General features: G+C 32.3%; 1 protein-coding gene across 1 annotated transcript; it reads right to left on the bottom strand.

The window, feature by feature from the left end:
• Positions 1-668: 668 nt before the first annotated feature.
• Positions 669-25,102, bottom strand: LOC148596910 (uncharacterized). The gene is made up of 19 exons (XM_088563918.1): positions 25,002-25,102; positions 22,868-22,915; positions 21,109-21,185; positions 20,011-20,082; positions 18,478-18,601; positions 17,710-17,792; positions 17,343-17,411; positions 16,755-16,860; positions 15,944-16,090; positions 14,215-14,232; positions 12,887-13,000; positions 11,962-12,075; positions 11,224-11,337; positions 10,136-10,227; positions 8,866-8,959; positions 6,259-6,543; positions 4,447-4,538; positions 2,769-2,868; positions 669-1,014 (listed from the first exon to the last, which is right to left on the bottom strand). Exons 1-19 carry the CDS (start codon positions 25,018-25,020, stop codon positions 806-808), a joined length of 1,977 nt encoding a protein of 658 aa, XP_088420044.1. The 5' UTR covers positions 25,021-25,102; the 3' UTR covers positions 669-805.
• Between the last annotated feature and the right edge of the window lies 1 nt (position 25,103).

Genomic DNA, 25,103 nt, shown 5'->3' on the forward strand with positions numbered 1-25,103 from the left:
GTGGAGCCAGAGTTACTCGTTTTCTTTTGTTGCTTTATGCGTGATATTTTGGTTATTCTATGTTTTTTTTTTTTTTTGTTGTGTGTGAATGTTTTTCCTGTCTGAACGTTGACCCTGGATACCATTTCTTTCGATTTCTGCTAGCATCATTGTATGCGAATAAAAATATAAAATGTAATTCTAAAAGAAAATGTGAATAAATCAAACTTTACGCTTAAAGTCGCGGCTTAAGGAGGTAGACCTAAGATAAGGGACACAACTCTTATAAATCATTTGACCGTTTGTATTTACCAATGTACATCAATCTAATGTAAACATCTAAGTAACTTGGACTGATTTTATACTGTTTCAAAGGAACGCTTGAAAGGCTTTGGTTAAATTGAATATGATACAAACATATCACTGATTTAAAGAGATATGTCCCTTACCCAGGTACTAAATACTGACTTTAGAAAATGTTGTACTTAATTTGTTTAAGGAAAAAACTAAACTGAAAAGTCTCATCAATTGTTATGTTGCTACAATTTTACAAATTGGTTGCAATCAAATTTTGCAAACCTGTTTACAGAAATACTTAAAAAAATAAATTATCAGTTCAAACTTTTTAGAATTAATAAACCTAGCATTATGTGTACCAAGATAATTTATCATTGAAACAAATTTTCACTTTAAATTTATTAAGGAATTATTACTAAGCGAATAAGTTCAACATACAGATATTTCAGATAGAATTACTGTTTATCGACAAAGAATGGTCGTACATGGAGTTATTATTTTGAAATATTTAAAGTTGTGTTTTGAAAATCTAATGTCCTTCGCAAAGTTGATAATGCTTTTCATCACATCGACGTATGCCCCATAACTTTCCATCAAGAACGACACATCCTTGACGCAGATCTGGATCATCCTTCCATAAATGGCTGTTTGTGTCCATTTTGTCTCGATGGGTCCATCCCCAGTAGTGGTGTTCATGATCATTCACATAATATCCACGTAACCAAACTACGTCAGTATCTATTCAAAAAAATTTTAGTCAATTACCATGTGTTAAGTATAGCTGTATATATCGAAGAAATATTTCGAAGATAAGTCGTGTAAAAGTTTTGTAAACTGTTCTATAATAATAATAAAACCCCTCATCCTTTTATAACTGCATAATTGTGACAGTCCCTCTGCCTTATGGTATGTTTCCAACATATTACGCCTGCAGGTTTTAAGTGCTTGGTTGAAAAAGCTCCAACAAATTAAGAGAATGATCAACTATTTTGTATAATGCCAGAATTAAGACTAGATCAATTGATTTAGATAAATGAGCATTTCTTTTACTTAATTTTTGTAAGAATACTTACTCAGGTCAATGAAAATATTTTAAGTGTTAAATTACCATGTTAGTTATCTTCAGCACAGATGTACTTCATATAAAAGTGTAATCAAGGGAACCAAGGTTATAGCGGCAATCAAATGAATGTAATCCAGGGACAAAGACCAGACATGCAAAACAGACATACACAACAAAGAACATAAAGTAACTAAAATCATACATACAAAGTAACAAAAGTAAATGAGCAACTTGGACTCCACTAAAAACTGGGAGCATGGTCAAAAGAATGTAATCCAGGGACAAAGACCAGGCATAACCTGTATTATTAGATAGTAATACATATTTTCCTATTCAAATCAAAAGAAAACAAAGTATGCAATATATCCCTGTATTTGTACGTAAACTTTCATTCGTATCCGCAAAAATTGGGAGACGTTCCGAATACGTTTTTAAATCTATTGCACTGTTTGCTAAAAAAAATGGCTGAACGGGATATTGACAGGTTGTTATAATAAAAATGGCAATGACTTCTTTATATGGGTCAATATATTTCCGCGTTTGGTGACAGTTATTGTGATTCCATTTTTCTTTCATATAATACAAACCAAAAATGCATTTCTTTCAATTGTATTACAATTTATCAAACATTCATAAATTCATATTGCACTAGTTCATATTTATTAAGCGTCATGTTTGAACTAGTGCAATGAAACACATACAACGTTGTCAAATGCATTATATCCAACAAATTAGTACAATGTTAACTGAAATATTTATTATCATAAAAGGGTTATTGCATGAATACAGATGAATATTGTCCCTCGCAGAATATTATATTGCACGAGTGGAATATAACATTCTGCTCGGGACAAAATTCACCAGTATTCATGCAATAACCCTATATTACCATGTTGTTAGTAGTTTGATTTATATTTTTCGTAGATGAAAAACTTACAACGAAATATGACTTTTTGCTAAGTTCATTCAAGTTGTGTACTTCTAAGGAATTACTCAATATTTATGCATTAGCATTATCATCTTAAATTTACACATTTCGATTTTCTTTACAGTAACACGACTTCCGTTTGACAATTCATATGACGCTATTATAGCGAAAATTTCAATTCATAGCTATTCTTTCAAAATGCATCTACAGTCAAAACATATTGTAAAATATCTACAATATCAAAAAAAAAATTCCATCAAATTGCAAAAGCTGGACAGGTAGTCGGCTCAAAATCTCAATAGACCACAGACACATTTCAGTCCAGATTATTGAGGGAGAATCAACCAATTGAGTCAACTGACCAATTCATATATATGGCTACATCATATGACCCCAGCATCATAAATTATCAGCATCCGGCTATATAACCATGAAAAAAATTATATTTAGATTTTGAAAATTAATTTTAACCTAGATATAATGAAAACTGCAATGTCTTACAATTCAAAGTATTTCTGACGAAGTTTGAGACAGCTTGCTGTTCAGCATCGTCATTGATGACAACGAGACGATACTGATCTCCAAATGTTTTACACGGCTCCTAAATAAGAAAAACGGTATATTTTGAAATATTTTGAATTATCGTATTAAAGTCTTTATAATATAATATGCATAATTTTTTTAAAAGTCGTAAGTGAAATATTGATCGTAAGTTATGACGTCACAATACAAATCTCTGTATATAATTATTCAGAAATGATCAAAATATGTCAACTCGAAGCTATATTAGTGTGTAGCTCAAATTGCGAAATGGGACAGACTTTGAGAAATTGTCATAAATATAATAAACTTTCCGTTGACCATATTACGACAAACAGCATTTCGTATGCAGGAAAAAGACCCCATCAGAAGAGGTCGTCCAAAATATAAACCTATGGCCGCTACAGGTATTGCTGCCTTAAACATTTCTCCCGTTCTTCCGGTAGTATGCATTTTTTTTTTACATTTGTTGTTTTAATTTTAAAACTCTAATTCTTTTAACGTGTTGTCGCCCTGATACGTTAAAAGCGTCTGGCAGTCAAACGTTAAATTCAATTATTTACTGAGGAAAAAAGATGAACGATCAACCCTATTATTTGGAAACCCATTGAATGTGACAGTTCTTTAATGAATTCACATAAAATAAGTATGACCCCTCTGTCTGGTCCAGAGCATTTGCACATGAGCAGTCACATGAGTCATTGGCAGTTTCAAATTTTCAAAGGATGTAAAATTGTACAAGACAAACCTCGTGTCACGAGACTTGTTTTCTATCATGACTGTTGCATTTGGTGACTAAAATACGGGGGCTCATCTTTAAGAGCTATTAATGTGTTTACCAAACATTGCTTAACTGGATAGACATTTCGTGGTTGGCTAATAGTTAAAAGAGTACTATAGATAATATGAAATATCGCCTTACCATTTTTTTCACGATACGTCAATCCAATACGACAGCGAAAAAAAAGTTGCATATACTTTAAAAATAATGCTAATTTTAACAATTGCCTCATACGCTTGTTTTGTGGTTGTAAACCACTTTTTAAGAGATATCCCTATTTGAAAATTAAATTAAAAAAATCAATATAAATAGATAGAAAACGAAAAACTTGAATTCGATCGTTTAAAAAAACAGATCATAACCTAAGGATTACGTCTAAATAGGGAAAAGAGACCATACAACAAAGAACATTAAATAATTGTAAATGGGCAACTCTGATTGCTCTAAAACGTGGAGCATTGATATATGATGAGTTAGCTTCATTTGCATTTCTTGGAGCACTACCCTGAAGAGGGAAGATAATGTATGCTACAGTTATTGAACGGGTTCTATTGGTGTAGATGAAAACAAAATTACAACCTCTTTGTTTCATGAGGATGACCTAAAAACTGTTGTAATAATAACGCCAATATTTTGTACCAGACGTCTAATGGTATAAAGTCTGGTATGTGTATGGTACATTACGTCCGAATAGTATTGACAAGCTTTTGTAATATTGACAGTAGTTTGTATCAATCACTAAGTTTTTTTTGCAGCAAAACTCAATCAAAAAGTTGTTTTCATGAACTTTAAATATTATTTCTTTTATAATAATATTGTTGTTGTTAAGTAAAACAACTTCAAAATAAATGTACTCACGTGACCATGTCTCCGTTTTGTATCATTCAAGAAGTAGTAACAGTGACCGTTATATTGAAAAGATTCAAAGCGACCGATACAATGGCTTTTAACTGCAAGATATATATAAAGAGAATAGATATGATGAATATGTAACAACAGATCAATCCCAATCTTTTCTGTTCAAAGATATCTCCATTTATGCATAAGTACTTTTTTGGTTTAAGAACGATAGCTTTCTTTTTTGCAATTAACAATATCAGTTTGCAAGATTTGGACAAGATAAGGACAACGTAGAAAGTTGTAATTCAGTTAAACTTTGGATTTAAAAAATATGTATATGTACACATGTATTTATATATAAATATACATCAATCGTCTTTGAAAAAGGTGTATTACATTGATAGAGTTGTTAAAGAATATGAACTTCTTATTTTCAACATATGTCTACCCCTCGTTTCCACGACTTTCGTTCATGGCAATTTTCACATTTTTTATTATTACATTACAGACAGTTTGCATACCAATACAGCTCTTTTATGTTTTACATTCAACCATCCCAAGTCCCCATTCTCCTTAGAAAAATCTGAATCCCCCATTGAATCCCCATTGCATATTTCTTAACCAATATTTACTTTATCAAATTAGATTTTATGATTTTAAATTCTTTAAAAAATGTTGCTTTTTATTTAATTCATTTTTCATGTCAATAAATAATATTAAAAAACAATTTCCTTATCCTCCCCATGCAAAACGTCCACTCCCCATCCCCATTAACCCTTTCTCCATTTCCTTTCCCCCAATATACAATATAATGTGAAGTTTTCCCCATAAAAGTACTGTAATCATTTTAACAGATTTTCCATTCTGCGATTTAAAATCTAAACCCATATTCAAAATCTTTCCTACTTTCAATTTTCCTGTAGATAAAGGAATGGGAAGTTTTGTACCATACATGTACTGTACACACTCTTTTTTATTTCTTCACATTGAAATTCATAACTTCAGTAAATGTTGTAGCCAGTTATTTCCTACCGATAAAATGTATAATGTGTATGCATATAGATGTACAAGGTATTTTGACGTTATCTGGTGCTGAAAGTTCTGCTAAAGTCAAAATCTAGGACATTAATTGTCGAGTTGTTAAAAGTCGAGATGTTAAGAATGCGATTATTATGATCCTGAAAAGTTTGCTTAATGCTTCTTTTTACAAAGTTCTACATATATGCATGTTCTCTTCCCTTACAAAACACCTTACTACAGCCATATGTTGATAACCACAGAAATGTAATCTTTTAAAATTTCAAAATAAATGTACAGATTTACCATAACATATTTCGGTTCGGAAATGCAAATATGCTGTACCTAAATATATCGTGCAGTGCAAGCTAGCAAAGATTTGTGACAAATTGGTAGATTAAAATTTTAATATCTAATGTTTATTGGTGGTGGTATCAAACTGGATCGTGCATAAAATATTTCAATTTATCTAAATTTAAGGAAATTGCATTAAAAAAAAAAACTAATGCTATATCAATTTCAGACTTCAAATCTTGTTTTTCAGAGCTGTGGATTATTTTAAAATATGTTGTTTACACTTATATTGTTAATGATATAAAACATTTTTTTCTTAAGTTTGACTTGTGCTTGCATGTTTTACACATATAAAGATGCATTTATCAATAATTCAGCGCTAAATTTAATGTATTATTAAAAATGTCAATGAAAACATTTCTTTAAGGAATGTCATAGATTTTGACTTTAGCTTAACTTTAAATATAATGGAAAAGAAAACCCTTTAAGTGTAGACCAAGAGAAGAAAGGGTATACTACCTAAATGCGTGGAATGTCTGTTAGTGGCTGTAGGAGCAGTAGGTATTATCGTAGGTAAAATAGTGAAATATTCGATGACAGATTCACAAAGGTGTATATAGTGGGCGTCGCATTCTCTATGTTGCCATCTCGTCCCATCCATTACCATACAGTAATCATGATGATGGGAATGCCCCGAAACGCCGCCCCAATGATGGCTGCTTGAACTAATTTGATCTCCATTGATCCAATGCCAATGCTTGTGATGGTGATGGTAATAACCACCTAACCAAAACGTTCTAGATTCTTAAATAAAACATGTTTGTGCACCGATTATTTTGGTACATAAATATAACATATAGTAAACCCTGTCTATTCCTCAAAACTAAACTTTGGACACGTTGATGTTTACAAAATTCAAAAATTTTTTTTTTAAAAAGTAACACGCTTACAGATTGGATAATTAATAATTTCCATCATTTCATAGACCTTTTTTTTTAAACGACATGCCGTCAACAACTTTATTGAATTATTTTCTCGTTAAATTTTGATACTAAAATCAAATTATAAGGAGTAACAGTTATAGTTTTTTAGTCTTTATGAAATAACCTCAATGCTGGAAGCACGCTGACAAAAACATGCTACTCAGGTTATTTAGTGTGCACCACGTGAAATAGTTTATTTGTTCATATACCAACACAAATATAACAGTTATTATTTGTTATTTAATACAACAGTTGTTACTTAAATAAAATTTAAAACCTTTTCAATATATTTTTGTGTTATGAAAACCTCTACAACAACAATTTGTTCAAAATGAATAAAGGTGTTTGATATACTTATTCATATGTTATACACAGGTAGATATATCTCGAAACTTGTTTTAAACCAAGTCAAGGTTATGTCAAAATGCATTCAAAACATGGACTTTCGAAGTTGGTATCTGTTCAATATTAGTTAAAGGAAGTTTCAACCTCGGCAATCCGAACATCCGTCTTCATCGACCCAAAAATTGACCTCAAAAGCGATTCGGTTAGCTATTTAATAAGCTACACCGTTATATTCTGACTAAAATGGCTTTTTAAGGAGGTAAGGGACATAACAAATGACCTGGAACGTTTGTGTAAAACAATTAAAATCAATCTTATCTAAGCATGAATATAACTCTGATTTATTTCATGCTTTTTCAAATGAAAGCTTGATAGGCTTTGATGATATTTAATAAGGTGCAAACGTCACTCTGATTTCAAGAACTATGTCTCTTATCCTAGGTCTACATCCTTAAACGAAACTGCGTCATTAGCATCGGGCTATACAGACTTCAGGAAATGAAGGTATCATAATACTCTGACTTGGAAGATTTAAAACTAATTCATTAATAATAGCCTACAACAATACAAACTTCTGTGCAAGATACTACTACAGTATAGTCTCAGACTACTTAGTAGTCAGGATATTATGCGATCATTTGTGTCAAGTGGTTCAAATATATTCACTGGCAGATGTTTACTAAGTTCCATTGAAAGAGTAATCAAGGGGACCAAGGTTAAAGCGGTACTCAAAAGAATGTAATCCAGGGACAAAGACCAGACATGGAAAACAAACATACACAACAAAGAACATAAAGTAACTAAAATCATATACACAAAGTAACAGAAGTAAATGAAAAACTCGGACTAAAAACTGGGAGCATGGACCAGATGCACCGGTAGGGTAAGCGTCCTCTGCTTTTCTAGAAACACCCGCCGAGTTGCTCATAATATGTCAAGTCCGGGGTGGACAAACGTGGAAAGGTAAACTATGACCCGTTGAATAAATCAGTTTTCATAATGCTGATGGATACATCATAACGATCCATGAGTTCATGATGACGACAATCAAACTTCTCTAGTGATGACTTCAATCTTGTAGCAACATAACCCTGTTCCAGAAGCCTATTTGTTAGAGTTCTAGCGCGATACAGAAAGTCTGCGTCGTTTCGGCAAGCTCTGGCATAACGTATGAGTTGTGATATGAACACTCCATACGCAGGAGCCGAAGGGATGTTGCCACAGATGAAAGGACGATTCTGAATGAAAAGTCATCACGTTTGTCGTAAAGTTTGGTCAATAATTTTCCTTTACCATCGATTTCTAAGTGCAAGTCAAGATATCAGGCTGTCTTCACAGTGTCTGTAGTATCCTTTATCTCAAGCTCTTTTGGGTAGATGCGATGTATCAAATCCCCGAAATTAGGATTGTTTAAAGATAATACGTCATATATATAGCGGAAACTGAGATTGAATGATTTTTTTATGAAATCCATACAACTATTGGTCATTGAAAGAGATATATTGTATAAATATAAGAATAAACTTTTTACTAATATTTTATTGATTTTTTTCCTTCTTTACTAGGGTTCGAAAATATGGTAGCCAATTTCTTTCTCATCAATTGTTTGATTGTCTTTTTGTTGCTATTGTTGTTGATTTTTTTTTTTTTTTTTTGGTTTTGTTTTGTTTTATTTTTAATCACTTTTTTCATAATGTTTAGCTTCAGGTAATATGGAGATGTTTCAAAAATACGTATTTTGGTGGTTCAAACCAACATGCTATTTTTTTTTTCCTCTAAATGTTCAAAAATTGCAAACCTTTAAGGACATCTCTAACATATTTGACTATTGCATTATGCTCCTCATCACTTTCTATAATAGCTTGTTCCATATGCCTTTCCTGGCATCTACTCTGTTCCAAATGAAATAAAATAACAATAACCGTTCATTAGAAAGAGCAATTAAGGGAAGAAAAGTTATAGCGGTAATCCAGGGACAAATACCAGACATTGAAAGCAGACATACACAACAAAGAACATAAAATAACTAAAGTCATACAAACAAAGTTACAAAAGCAAATGAGCAACACTAAAACCTGGGAGCATGGACCAGGTGCAAACAAGGTAGGGTAGAAACACCCGACAAGTTGCATATAAAGTCAAGTCCGGGGTAAACAAAAGAGGAAAGGAAAATAAGGACGCATTGAACAAATCAGTTTTATGGCGCAGATGGATACACCGTAGCGATTCACGAGTTAATGATAACGACCATAAAACTTCTGTAGTGATGACTTCAATCTTGTAGCAACATAACCCTGTTCCAGAAGCCTATTTACTTAGAACTTGCACAGTTTTATTTATTTGGGCTTACTTGAACATTAAAACTCGCGAATGTAATTCCATTTCATAACATAGTTATATATATAAATATAAGGAAAAATAAAATTTTGTGGCTTTAGTTCTTTGTATTGACGTAACCAATGGTGCCAGCGTTTTTCATCATTTAGCAAAAACTACTGAAAATTGCATTTTTTGTGCATACCCAAGAAACAAATTTATATTCTCAAATATGATAAACTATGCAATAAAAATTCATTCACTTATCATGAAGTTGTTGGTACCATTTTCTTGCCAAAAATATATCCAGAAAAGTGACAAAAAAGCTCAAAATTTGACAGAATATCTGAATATTGTATACTTCCAGCAATGTTTTCCAAGTTCACTAAATCGTTTTACACCACATGATTATTTTTTGCTGAGTTTTATGCCAATGCGCCTCTTTATCAACATTCTTCCTTAAAATGACAATTGTCTTGACCTAAACTTTTGCAAGAGTTACTTTTCCTGAAGTAGTTAACGTATTTTTTTTTCTCACAGATGCATTATTTTGTTATACAAATAGGACTGCAGCTACATATAAAGAATTCCAAATACGTTTTTTTCCTCACTTTGAATTGCCTCTACCAATTGTAATATTCCGAGTATTGTATGGATTTGTTTTTTTGTACCGAGCATCACATGCGAAACTAACGATTTGCGTCAAGCCAACCGGAATATGTATCAGATGAATAAATCAATAAACAACTTACAGATCCATGTGATTGCCAATCTCTCTCACTGATAGTCAAGTAATAACAATGATCATGCCAAGTGAAATACCTATCGCCAGAACACTGAGTAACTACAAAGGCAAACAACGACAATCATAACATACATATAATTTAACAGACCTTATTCATTTTCCCATTTTTCATATACCTATTTTTCTCATGTAGTGTAGGAATAAATGGCATTTTGTTTTTGAAAGTCACTTTTTAACGGTTCATATATGAGCACGCTGGACAAGTGTTACCATTAACCGTGATGAAGTTACTATCTGAAACAAAATGTACTTTATTCCTTTTATCGGTAATTTGTTAGTTATAAAAAAATAATAATCGTTTACTGAAATATGTTAAACACATTACACAAAAGCATTACTTAAATGGGGACAATTTTATCGGCTGACCACCATGATGTGTGATATAATCCGTCAGGAAACAAGGAAACCTAAAGCACAACAAACGAAAACTAGAGCACTAATTGATACATTTGTAAATCAACAAGTAAGAAGAACCAAAGAACTCGTTACCAAAATGTATAATCTGTCACCATACAACGAGATCCAAATCACAACAAAAAAAACAAGGTGAACTTGAACGCTCATTGATACATTTTATTTATCATCAAATAAAAAAGAACAAGATAACTGTCATGAAAGAAGGAGAACCAACACACGTAGAAAAGGAGAACTAGAGCACTGATTGATATATTTGTATCTATCATCAAATAATACAAAAACTAGATAACTCGTTTGTAGCTGTCAAGAAACCAAGAAAAGTACAGCACAACAAGCGAAAATCAGGAAAACTAGGACACTCATTGATTCAATTGTATCTATCATCAAATAAGAAGAACTAAAACTATGAGAACTAAAGCACAACAAACGAAAACCACCATTTCAAATATAAAATATAATCTAGTTTTAGTATCAACATTCAATGAATGACAAATTTAAATAGGTTACGACGACACTTTACAAAATTTGTTCTTTGAGCTGATGGCAAAACATTTTAACCAATCAGGAAGGTGTGACATCAGAACTTAAATTAAAATTATAATGATAAATTGCACTAACCCTTTTCACATCTATGGCCTGTAAAACCAGGCTTACAGGTACATATATATGAATTCAACCCATCATGACATGATCCTCCGTGATGGCAAGGAGAACTGGAACACCCGTCGATATCTGATGGTATAAAAGGAACAGGCTTTATAAAACTCAGAAATAAAATAAACTCACCTTTATGTCTTGTTCAGAAACAGTTACTGATCACATTTTCATTTGATTGTTGCGCTTTTAAGAATAAAACGATATTGGTTGTACACGAATTCGAAACTTTGCGAGAGTTATCTTTCTTACGTTGGATTTGGTTGATTATAGTTTGAGATTGTTGTATTATTTTCTCGTAAATACAGATCTGCATAAAAAGGACTGTCAAATATCGTGATTGCATCGATTGTTTGGTGAAATTTTCTACACCATGTAAATGAATAAGTATTTATTGTAAAGGTTTGCATTAAACAAAGACAATTATTTAACGAATACAACACATATGGAAACTGAAAAAATATAACCTTTTGCCCTTAAACTAATTGATGTCTTGTTTGTTATTCAAGATGCATGAACTGTATACATATGTTTTGATCTTATAGTTAAAACTGAAAAAAAAAACAAAAATAAAAATAAATGCAAAAATAACATGTCTAACAAACTATTGCATGAGAAAAAAAAAGAAAAACGAGAATCCCCTCGTCTCATCCAGCCTATTTCAGAACAATATGAACCAGCGGTTTAAACATTACATCTCACCAGATTCACAATTGTGACCAGTAAAACCAGCATCACAAGAGCACACGTAGGAATTTATTTTATCACGACAGGTCCCATTATTCATGCAAGGGGAGCTAGAGCACTCATCGATTTCTGTTAAATAAAATAAATCTTTATATAGATAGGTTATCATCACGAAGAGGTTGAACCTATATGGAGTTTCATATTAAAAAAAAATAAATTAAATATTCAGCTAAATTCGTCTTACCAGAATGACACCCAACTGATTTGATGCTTATGGCGTTTGCGCACATGCGATGTGACTCGTGTTTTTATCTGTTTATTTTAGATTTCCTGTAGACGCGTGTTTTCATGAAGATGTGTTTAATGGTGCTTTTTATAAAGGGTTGATGTTCCCTATTTGGTATTTGATATTCCGACTCAACAAAAAGAACGTGCTTGTCTTGATCGGATGATTTTCATCTCGGTTGGGTTGTTGTCTTTTTGCCATACTCACTATATTCATTTTGTTTACATTACATTTGTCAGTGCAAAAAGAGTTCATGAAAATAATTCACTAAACTGAGTTGTACAAACTTACTATCTAATGATAAAAATAAAGGACTTAAATATCAAAACGTAGGACGGAATTGATTTGAAGGCTTATTATACAACAAATGTTCGTTTCCTCTCTAATTAACCACTGCAGACAAGCCTTTCGAAGTTATTGCGCATAATTAAATTCAAATCACACGTTGTTTGAAAATCAAATAAAGTCGCGTAAAATTATTCACATTTTTCCCGTCTTTGAAAGACTCTTTCATTTTGTGAGAGGACTGGGTGCAGCGTCTAGATTGAATTTATAACACAAAACAATGTTCGGAGCTTGATAATACAAAACCTGAATAAAAGTTTTGAGGTATTGCAAATTCGTTTTTGAAAACATTCAAATCATGTACTTCACCTAATTCACAAGTTGCACCAGAAAACCTATCGGAACAAGTACAGGTAAAAAAGTTCCTTCCATTATGACAAGTACCATTGTTTTTACAAGGTGAGTAGTGGCAATGGTCAACATCTAAAAAAGCACATTAGAATATTATCGAGTTGTTGCAAGAAATATAGATTTTGTTTTCATTGCTTACATGTAACAGTAAATTGTAAAATGTATTTTCTTTAATGGCAATATTCAGACAAAAACCCTTAAATGAATATCAATGAAACCTTAAATCTGTGGCCATATCTATCACTGCTTAATTTATCCATTTCCGGTTCAGAGTTCATAAACACCACCATCTTGGGAGCATTAAATATCTTCATTTTACTTTCATATTTGCCACTATACATTATGCCATGCTTTAAAAACGACGATGTATTAAAACTCTATGCACTTATATCTTTTCCGGTACACTATTATAAAATTGTCATAGAATCCAACTAAATGTTATTGTGCTATATAAACTAATAAATAATAATCGCATAATTAAGTATATGATTTACTGGACCTAACGTATTTCCAATGAGGTTTGTTTAAATCATTTTAACCACCACTATTGCACACTATTATATGAATAAACTGAAGAGAAAAAAAACAGTCTGAATACAATCCATTCAATATTTCCTCGAAATATGCTCCTGCCAGTATCTTACATAACTGAGTTATAATGTTGAAAGTAAATATTTCATACCGCCGTTTTAAATATGTCCTCCGATCTCAATGGCTTAGTTTTGTTAAGCAATTTGGCAATAAGACATCCGCTTTAGAAATGAAATATTATCTTTAGTTGAAAGATGGTTTGAGTTTTGTTATAAAATGTCTTACATTAGAAAGTTGCCAGTTTCATCCCTGATTATATGTGAAAATTAGAATTTGAACAATTGTTTTTAATCATTTCACAGTATTTTAAATATAGTAGATACAAGTACTATTGAACTTGTTTGCCTTTCAAATGTTCAATTTACATTTAAACTCATGCAACGGAACTTTAAAAGTTCTTGCTTCAGACAAGTTTTTGAGTCTTCTGTGTCAGGTTAAGGAGGAGGACATAGGGTAAGGGCATAACTCCTCAAATTAGAGATATTTTTGTATCATATTCAATGTCACCTAAGCCTTCCGAGCTTTCACTTGATACAGAATGAAATCAATCCAAGTTATGTTAATGCTTACATGAGATTAATATAAATAGCCTGAATAAAAACGTTCCAATGGTTTTAAATTTATGTGTCCCTTACCTTAGGTCTACCTCAAAGCTTTCAAAGTAATTTTATCCTATAAGTTATACAGGTACAAACCTATGATATGACCGGAACCTGTAACAAAGACAATGTTTCAATATTCTAGGGTATTGTTTCTTTACAATATAAAGCAGATATATCATAAAATAGCCTGGGAAGTACAGATTGCGGCGTTCAAAATAAACTATACACTTTATACTTTCATTCTTGGCCTAACATCTACAAACAAACTAAATAAAATATTTGCAAAATTACTTTATGGTATAAAAGCATTTTCATATCATTTAAAGTATACAAAGGAATGAATTTCTAAATACTAATGTTGGACAATTGTAAAAGATTGTAAATACAACACTAACAAATAATTGTATCATGTCACTCTGTCACTCTGTCATTAGTTGGAGTATCATATATAAATAACGTCCCTCATTTTTTTCTAGAAGCAATCAAAATTTGTCGACCTATTATTCTTGTGTCCCATCCCGACCTCTTTTCATTTCATCATCATTTCATGTTCATTTTATCATCCATTTCATGTTCATCGCCTGAATAAAGCTGAAATATTTCTGCTCGGGCGTTAAACCCCGACGATAAATCAATGGAGATAATTATGCATTGACTTCTAAAGTAAAGAAAAGAATAAGGAATCAAGAAAAAGTCAACTTCATCGGGATCGTTACGCTTAATCCATCTGCACCATGAGAACCGATTTGTTCAACGTGTCATAGTTTTCCTTTTTTCTTTCGTCTACCCTGGACTTGACATTTTATGCGAAATTGGTTGGTGGTTCTCGAAAAAGCAGATGGTGATTACCCTACCGTTGCACCTGATCTATGCTACCAGAATAAAGTGGAGTCCGAATTGCTCATTAACTTTTTTACTTTGTATGTATTTTCTTTTATGATGATTTTGTTTTTGTTTTGTGTATCTGTTTTCCATGTATGGGATTTATCACATCTTTTTTCATTAATTTCTTAACAAAATGTGAAAACAGTGGCAAATCATGGTCATCGAAGGAATGTTTAGAAAGTAATACTTCACCAATTAGTAAAAATCTCTAGACAAGTGCAATCCATTGTCTTTGACGAATGTTTAAATAATCAAAATTCAAAATGTAACCAGATTAGCAAACATTTTGTCCTCCCGAGTCTTTGCAGACGCGCGAAATGCTGTGGAGTGAATTCCATGTATTTAATGGAACGCAACCCTCTCCCTACTTCAAACAAACGGACTCAGTTACACACGATGAACATTTTTCAAAAGCGGTCTAGTCATACGTTTAATTGGAATCATGTCAAGTCCAGAGAGACAATTAACAAGACAACAAAGCTTCTACCAATTACAGCCAAGCCACTTATACTACACCACGTAATTAAAAAAAAGTGTTAGCCCGGGAATTTTTCAATATAATGTTAGAAAAAAGAGGTTTTTGACAGAGTCATCCGCCCTTGAAATGTTCATTTTCAGTGCATTTAACTGAAATTATAACTCAATGATCCAGCATGATCTGGATTTTTTTCCCTTTATCCTTACGGTGAAAATAGTCAAATTACACTATCATGTTTCATCAACTGCCTGAATCTTACAGATGTTGACACTTAGAAACAATTGTATGTTTCCTACGAATTCTTCACAGAACTTTAATAGCTTTCTTGTGACTTAAGTATCACTTGTGTAGCTTTTGAATATTTGAGGTTGTTCACCGTGCATGAACACAACAAAGGTGCAGACGCTTTAACCCAGTGACTATACATTGTGTATAGAAGACTAGTATTATTAAACTTACAATGTCCGCATGTGTATGGGCAACTATAATATTTGAAATAGTCATCTGAGCAGTGGTGTCTGTTGTTGAAACAATCCAAGCTAGAGTTATCTCTACAGATAAACAGCGGTGGAGGGTTTTGCAGAGAAACGGCCGAGACTGACCCACCTAAATAAATCAAAATATTTGCTAAGTATTTAGAGTGTATTATCGGAGTAATGAGGACATGACAATTCTTCTATAAATGTTATAAACAGAACGCGTTCAAAATACATCTATCAAGATTTGTGAATGTTGCGCAAGGAAGGCTTCCCTAAACAGAAAAAAAACTTTGCCCATATATAATTACTGTAAACCGTGAAATTTTCGCGGCAGTTTCATTGCGCCAAGACCAGTATCGCTAAAATTTAACTGTCAGGAATATTTTTCTTCGAAAAACATTACCGTCCACTTCGAAGATGGCGGGAAAATTTCACGGTTTAAAGTATGCAGATCTCAAACAGTGCATGTTGATTTCTGGAAAAGTCAATAAATATTTCATTAAAAGTTGAGATAAAATAAATTTAAAATCGGATGCTCAGTTACCAGTTTAGTCTCAATAACGTAATATTCGTCTGTTAATCTTATTGATTTGTACTAAGGCAAATTGTACATCAAACGTTTATTTATTTATTTATTGTTTGTTTTTTTCTTTTTTGGCGCAAACAAGCCCTGCAATTTGACCATTTTATTATATAACACACTGTGTTCTAATATAAAACTAGTAGGTGACCGCAAATACATATACTCAAAGATGCAAAAAAAACCCGAGTATCAAGAAAATCGTACATACCTGAACTAGAACAAAGTTCCCTGTTACAGTTTTCACTATCACAGCATTGACCACAGTACTCATCATGTGACGATCGTCGCTTTCCTAAAATTGTGTCTCCGCATCGCTACAGATAGACGAAAACTCGCTTGAAACAAAAATCTAAAAGAAAATTGAATGCTCTCTCAAACAAATGAGCGATCATAAGACGGTATCTCGCTGGCTTCTTCAATTTTGTTTGGATTTCCAGAAAAAATTTGAAGAAACGCAGCAAGTTTATCCACGCATTAGAAATTGCAAAATAAGGAAAATGTAGTGCAGTAGTACGGCGTTACTGACCATAAGTACACCTAAGTATATACTTGCAGTATCACGTACCTAATATGAATACAATCATTGCTATACCACCCACCGACTTCACATACCTGACTTTGAATACAATCTGGTCTATAAAACGGTATCATGTACCTGAGTATGAATATAGTCAAGGCTTTACCGCCGAGTCTACACTACTTTACTATCTCATTCAGAGTATTGGCAAGTCCATACCACCAGAATCACATGCCTGACTATGAAAGCAACTAAGTGCATTCCACCAGAACTACGTACCTGACTATGAATACAACCAAGTCTATACCGCTTTTCATGGTTGTGAAGGATAGTCTGTGAATAACACATCTACAATAGGTACTAATGAGTTTCAACATGAGTATCTTAAATTCAAAACCATTATTACATGTTTATTAAATTTTCGTATAAATGTTGACCCTGTTCCATTTTTTGATTTGCTATATTAATCATCACCAATGTATATTCAAGATAGAGGAGTATTTGAAAACAATTAAATGATCAGATTAATTTATATTAAGAATACATTTTCTGTCACTTTTTTATACCCCATTCAAAAAAATCAATTCCTGACTCTTGCCAGGAAGTTACATTCAAGTTATGTTGGTAAAAAATGTTTAACACAAACCTCTCCAGGAGAGCACTGCACTGTTATAAAGCACTGTTCTGGTGATAATGCGTATTTGCATGATAGACATCGTACTCCATAACCTGGAAAATTACATATCTCCTGATGCATCTGAAATTTTGTTCTTTCTATATACTATTACACAGAATACAGAAGTTAGTAAGATGTAAAATATCCCAGAACTAAACCTTCCATCAAATTAAAGTCTTACAAACTTGGGTTACAACAACACACTCTCCTTAGCTTATATTTTGCAATATCCAAGCGAGTCTTAGAATAAAAAATAATCGCTTTTGCGTCATACTGATGTATTTCTGCTGAAATATGTATAATATTACTGTTATATCATATACTTAAATCAAAAATTGGTTCAAACGAGGGTAAGAAAGTGGAGTTGAAATACTTTTTCAGTCCTATTTGGGGTAAACATCCAATTTTTTCCCCATTTTTTATACCAAATTCCCAGCTCCTCATTAGATATGATATAGCCCGTGTAACATCCCCTATTTGCATTCATCTTCGTCCTATACGCAGTAAACACAGATTATTCAAGTTACGAATTAATTGAAATAAATATTTGAATACAATATTTCTCATCGATAATGAAAGTAAAATGTGTTTGTCATTATTGCCAATTTAATACCGATTCCCCATCTCTCCTGCTCAATGTCCAACTGTACCATATCCCATAAAAAGAGATTTTGCCTAAGTCAGGTTCTACAGTATAAAACACTAAATCAATCCAGCACCAAAATGAAAAATACTTACTCTGTACGTGTTCATCGCAGATTTCCAAATTGCAATATGAGGTATTGCAGCATTTAGAACATGGAGTGACAGTATCTCGTTTACCCATAATCAATCCACCTAAAGCTGTGGCTGCATCACAAACCTATAAAACAAGGCCAAATGTGTTTACCATGGTGTTTACCCGTTACACTATCGTGCTTGCAGTATTTCCTACCAGTGCACCTTGTCCATGCTCTCATTTTAAATGAAGTTGCTCATTTGATTACATCTTTGATTCAACAAAAACATAGATTCACTGAGAAGTATTGGTACAATAATTGCAAATTACAAAATGAATAATTGTGTTTTAACTTGATACACAAACTTATATACTCCACACGAAAAGAGGAAAGATGTGACTTTATACATTCAGTTGTGTTTATTAATACCATGGATTGCATTTCTGACTATTAATTTCACCCTGTGTGGATAAATCTAGTATATTTTATCTGCTATACATGCATATATAAACTACGCACTTTTCTTTCTGTATGTTGTGTAGTTTGAAATGTTTGTTATACGTTTATTAATTGATTTGTTTTGTCATCACATGTAAACTGACAACATTGTAAACCATAGTGTTTGCCCGTTACTCTACCATGCTCCCAGTATTCCACACTATTATCGCTACAGAAGTTTTATGGTCGTCATTATTTACTCGTGGATCGTTATGGTGTATCTATCTGCACCATGAAAACTGATTTATTTTAAATGCTTTATAGTTTTCCTTTCCTCGGGTGTCTACCCCGGACTTTATTTTTTATGAGCAACTCGGCAGGTGTTTCTAGAAAAGCAGAGAACGCTTATCTTACCTGGGCCATGCTCCCAGTTTTTAGTGGAGTCCGAGTTGCTCATTTGGTTTTGTTAATTTGTATGTATGATTTTAGTTACTTTATGTTCTTTGTTGTGTATGTGTGTTTTCCATGTCTGGTCTTTGTCCCTGGATTACATTCTTTTGATTACCGCTATAACATTGGTGCCCTTGATTACTCTTCAATACCGGTGTGATGGTCCATGCTCCCATTTTGGTGAAGTCCGAGTAGCTCATTTACTGTAACTTTATACGTACTATTCATCTATTTTTTGTGTCTGTTTTCCATGTCTTCTTTATTCCTGAATTACATTCTTTTGATTTCCATTAGAATCTTGGTTCTCTCGATTACTCTTTTTAATCGAACCACTAATCATCTTTTACATTGATTCTTTGTCATCAACATTACTGACAAAAACTCAATACCAAATGCAGGAACCTTATGAATGGAGACTAGTTGCCAAACAATCGAACTGATTAAAACCATGCAATGTCAAAGTAAAGTATAAAAGGAAAATTTGTATAACCAATGGCAACTGTAAGGCAAAAAGAAACCGGAAGTTATTTACTATGGAAATGAGTTGTAAAACAAGGTTGTATAGTTATATACCGATAATTATTTCCGGCGTTTTGTGATAATGATAAAATGAAATTAACATTGCAGATGAACACATTTCCTGTATATATGTGGTTATAATCACCGTTTTTGGTTTGCATCCAGATTTATAGAAGATGATTCCATCAGAAGTTACAATTCTCTCTCCAAAACATTCCTATAAGATAAAAGGATGATTCCATCAGAAGTTACAACTTTCTCTCCAAAACAATTCTACAAGATAAAATTATGATTCCATCAGAAGTTACAACTTTCTCTCCAAAACATTCCTATAAGGTCAAATGAAGACATTTCTAATTGAAATATGTTTTTTCTTCTTTTTTTGTTTTTTTGTTTTTTTTTTTTTTTTGTTTTGCTTTTTTTTTTCTTTTTTTTTTGTTTGTTTGTTTGTTTTTTTTTTTTTTTGTTTTGTTTTCACTACTTTTGGTTATGTCTGAAAAAATTAATTTGAGGTAAATACTGTAATCTGATTGGTTAAAATAATTTTGTCATATCTCTATGGATAAAAATATTGACACGCCCTTATTCACTTTAATTCGGAGCTACTTTTCTCATGTTGAAAGATAGGAACATGTTTTCGAATTAATTAATAAGAATTGGCTATGATAAAAATTTTGTCTTTAAAAAAAAACAATAAATTTTCCATATGCATATTTTGTTTTTTTGCACTTCGCGAAATAAACAATATGCACATGGAATTTTTTTTATTTTTCAATAGACAAAATTTTTTATCATAGCCAATTCTTAAATGTTTTACATTCGTCGGTGTCAGGTTTTATTTAGTAAACAATTAGCATCAACCATAGTTTCCAATTTATGTCTGGTAACATTTTTATAACTTAAAAATGAAGACATTTCTAATTGAAAGATGTTAGTTGTTATTTGTAACATTAACTTTAAGTCATTTATACTTTTCACCTTATTGTATGAACGTATTTAAAGTCCGTTATTTTGTTCATGTAAATGCAAAAGGGATGGAAAATAATCTTAATGAAGTAGAATTAAAAATACACATTCATAAGAAATAAAATATTATATACATTGTTCTTTAACACCTAGTTTCATTCAGATTATGTACAAATAACAACTACATAATCAATAAAATGTTTTTAAAACCATGAAAATTATAAAGATATTTATAAGAATTATGAAAACAATAAAATATTTCAACTTTAATAGTTACCTCGTAGTCACCACACTCTACGATGTTGTTACAATCTCTCTGATGTGGCAAAAAGTCACAACTGTAGCAAACAACTCCTATGTAAATTGCAGAGTGTTATGAAAGTCACAACAGGAATTGAAGTGCTACATATAACTTGACTTGTTGGGGTATATTTACCAATAACGGCCATTGATCATTTGTCTATCTGTCTATAAGACAGATATTTTGTCTACCACAACGGTAAACAATGTTGCATCAGTCATTTGTTGTCAATCTAAACAAAATAAAATTTGATGTAGACATGTTTTGGCTATGTCAACACCTTTCAGGTTGATTTAGTCAAAAAATGTTGCTGTAGGTTGAGTTAGACAACACATGTCTACGTCAACACTTTTTGCGTTGTGGTAGACAAAATGTGACCACCTCATCGCACAAAAACGTTGTGTTGGAAATTTTATGTCCTTCGCAACACTAAATTTGCTTTCATGTTTAAGACAGTGTATTTTTGTATTGAATTAGACAAATTGTGTTTTAAATGAACATTTTAAGTGTTGATATGGTCAACATATGACTAAGTAAAACGAAATGAACGTTTAGGAAGCCATTATTGGTTTTCCGCGTTTTATATTTTGACTGTGCATGATCACTATGAGTGATCAAGGGAACCTTTCTTATAGCGGTAGAGTACTACAGTCATAATTTCAGCCAGCAGTGTATCAAGGGCACAAATAGGAGGAAATAATTGGACATAACAACAACGACAGATACATTTATGCACATATCGCGAGAAACAAATAACGTATAATTTAAAAAGGACAAGCAAAAAATCAAGTACACAACTAAGGGTGATTGTTGCAAGATAGCCTGCAGGCTGCTCATTGAAGGTAAATATTGTATAATATCGCTAGTGTGAATTATAGAATGCACCAAGGAGCTGCATTACTGTCCCTAGACTAATTCCGGATTATCTCAATATGACGGGTATTGTTGTCAACCAGGACCATTCAGGACCACATGATGTCACTTGATGACTTTTCCTTAACAATTGTTCTTTCTTCTGTGGCAACATCCCTTCAGCACTTTCGTATGAAGTTTTCACATCACAACTCATACGTTATGCCAGAGCTTTCGGAAACTGTGCAGACGTTTTGTATCGCCCTTGGACCCTTACAGTTAGGCCTCTGGAACAGGGGTTGAAGATTGAAGTCATCACTACAGAAGTTTTATGGTCGCCATCTGATGAAAACTGATAAGTTCATTATGTCGTAGTTTTTCTTTCCTTTTTCGTCTACCCCGGACTTGACTTTTTATGAACAACTCGGCGTGTGTTTCTAGAAAAGTAGAGGACGCTTAATCTACCGGTGCACTTGGTCCATGCCCCAGTTTTTAGTGAAGTCCGAATTGCTCATTTGCTTTTGTTACTTGGTTTGTATTTTTAGTTACTTAATGTTCTGTGTTGCGTATGTCTGTTTTCCATGTTTTGTCTTTGTCGCTGGATTACATTCTTTTGATTTCCGCTAGAACTTTGGTTCCCTTGATTACTTTTTCACATTCAAGCGATGTGTTTTTCTATATTTTCATCATATTCAAAATTTCTAAATGCTGACGCTTTTGGGTATTTTTGTTGCCGAAATTAAACGAGGACAATCCAATGTCAGATTGAAATTTCTTTTTTTGTATATATTCAAAACTAACACAATATATTAGGGGTGTTGATGACGACCGAAGAACATCAACGGGTTAAGTCCAGATTCATGTAAAAAGATTTGTAACTAACCTGCAGTAACTGTAGGCAATGATATTGCGAAAAGAAAAAGAAGTAACACTGAAAAAAAATATTAGCAAATTAACTAATATGCAGTGTTACAAATTTAAAAAAAAAAATCCTTAAACACTGATTCTCAATTCCTCATACAGTCCTGGAAGCGAATAGCGCAACAATTTGACGGACCGATGACCGGTAATCGATTTGATCGCAGTTTTGTTATGTTAGATGACGGATGATCTGTTTAAACTAAAAGAAATGTGAAATAAGAGTTTAAAATCAATGTTTAAATATATTGCATTATGTTAATATGTGTAAAATTGACAAAGAAAACAACGAAAACCGTAAAATATAGTGACTGCTTTGTGGTCGCGTGATCTGATGTAATCACCAGTTCAATGGATTGGTTTGACGGATCGACGACTGGTCGGTGATCGATGATGCATCGCATTTTTTGTTGCGCGGATCGATTCAAGTACTGTAATTCACATGCCGGAATCTCTTGGTGATGGACATAGGTATATATTATATATACATATTTAGGTTTTCAGTACTTCATATATTCCATTAATTTTTAGAACTTAGATCTGCTAAAGTTTTGATTCAAATGAAATGCTGCTGATATCAGGTTACCCCTTGAATCACGTATACAGCATATTCGAAACTTGCAATATTTATATGATTGGTATTTTCGGACTTCTTACTTCACATATTGGGAAACGCTACACCTTTATAAGGATCAAAAGTTTTTTTTTCAAAATCTGTAAACATACTGATCTGAACACTTTTATCAAGAAAATATTTGATGGTACAATAAGTATGTATCAGTAAATAAAAAAAAATAACAAGTCTTTGTAAGAATCATGCAAATTCTGAAATATGTGATACATGTACATTTCGAAAAGGCTACATATTTGTTTTCATTTTTGTTTTAAAGTTGTTTTGTGGATGTATATGATGGAATTTATTGTCATTCATTCCAATCAATCTGCTCTTAAGTGATAATCCGAATTAAAAATCAAACAGTTTCTTTTGATTATTAGTGTCTTTTACAGAGTTATCTCCCTTAAATTTAAAATTCATATTTCATTATAAATATATTTTATCTCCGAAGAGCACAGCTTATATGAAAAGCAACATGTTAAGTAATGTTTATTACAACATTTTAAACAAAATTGCGAACAAAATGTAGCCTTTCCGACTATGAATCACATTTTTTATGAATTTTAGATGAAATGCTACTTAAATGATGTTGATGCTTAATAATTTTGGGTTTAGGGAACATACTCAATAATTTAAAAATTTCAAAATGTATCCGCTGTATTATAATTATAACAAATAAATGCAATAATGTAGTCAATAATTAGCTTTGTGGTCTTTGGGACCCTGAGATATCAAAACAATTGGTCCGAAGTCAGATAAGTCAGATTGTCAGATTGTCATAATTTATAGACGATCGATATAAAAACTGAGATTGAATTGGGTGGTTTAACTTGGTATGAAAACATAAACACATAAATAACAATTTTAGTAATACGGAATCTTTACTAGTACGTGTAACTATATAGTATAAACATTGGCAATAAATTATAAAAAAGAACATATGTGTTTGTGCTTAAGAAACAGCAAAATGGTGCGGTCTTACCCAGCAACGAGTCAAAATAAATTCCACATTTTTCGTACATTAATTATGTTTCTTTGTCCTGCTACTGCTTTATATAGAGAACATCTTTATTATATGCAGGAGAAGGCAAACAATCAAATCATTTTATCTCATTCATCGAACTTGGACGTTTAAGGAATCACCACAAAATTGATTACATGTCGCCTTGTGTTTGCGCCCTAAATGGGAAAAGCAAACAGAAAATGATGTAATGCTACGACCTGATTACAGCAAGTGTTTTTTCGACCCCTGAATATTTACATAGTAGAAAACCTCTATGTGTGTTTTCTAGATGCTCTTCAAGGTTTCGAATGATATGTTAAATACCAAATGTGTATATATGATTATAATATAAAAATGTGCATATCAATATCACAACAGACTAAGGCATATACAATTTCATAAAATCCTACCCGGTTTGTCGTGTTGTGAGGTTTCTTTTGCGATTTTACTAAAACTTAAACAAATAATGAAGATACATACATATTTCGTGATAATTCATGGCATTACGTAGTAAAAAGTGTAGTATACAGTTTGATGTGAATATCCCATGACATTCTTTTATCTTTCAATTTACCTTCACTT

The sequence above is a fragment of the Perna viridis genome, chromosome 15, assembly GCF_037379345.1.
Source record: "Perna viridis isolate PV_CMFRI_1.1 ecotype Kerala chromosome 15, ASM3737934v1, whole genome shotgun sequence".
Classification (NCBI taxonomy): Eukaryota; Metazoa; Mollusca; class Bivalvia; order Mytilida; family Mytilidae; genus Perna; species Perna viridis.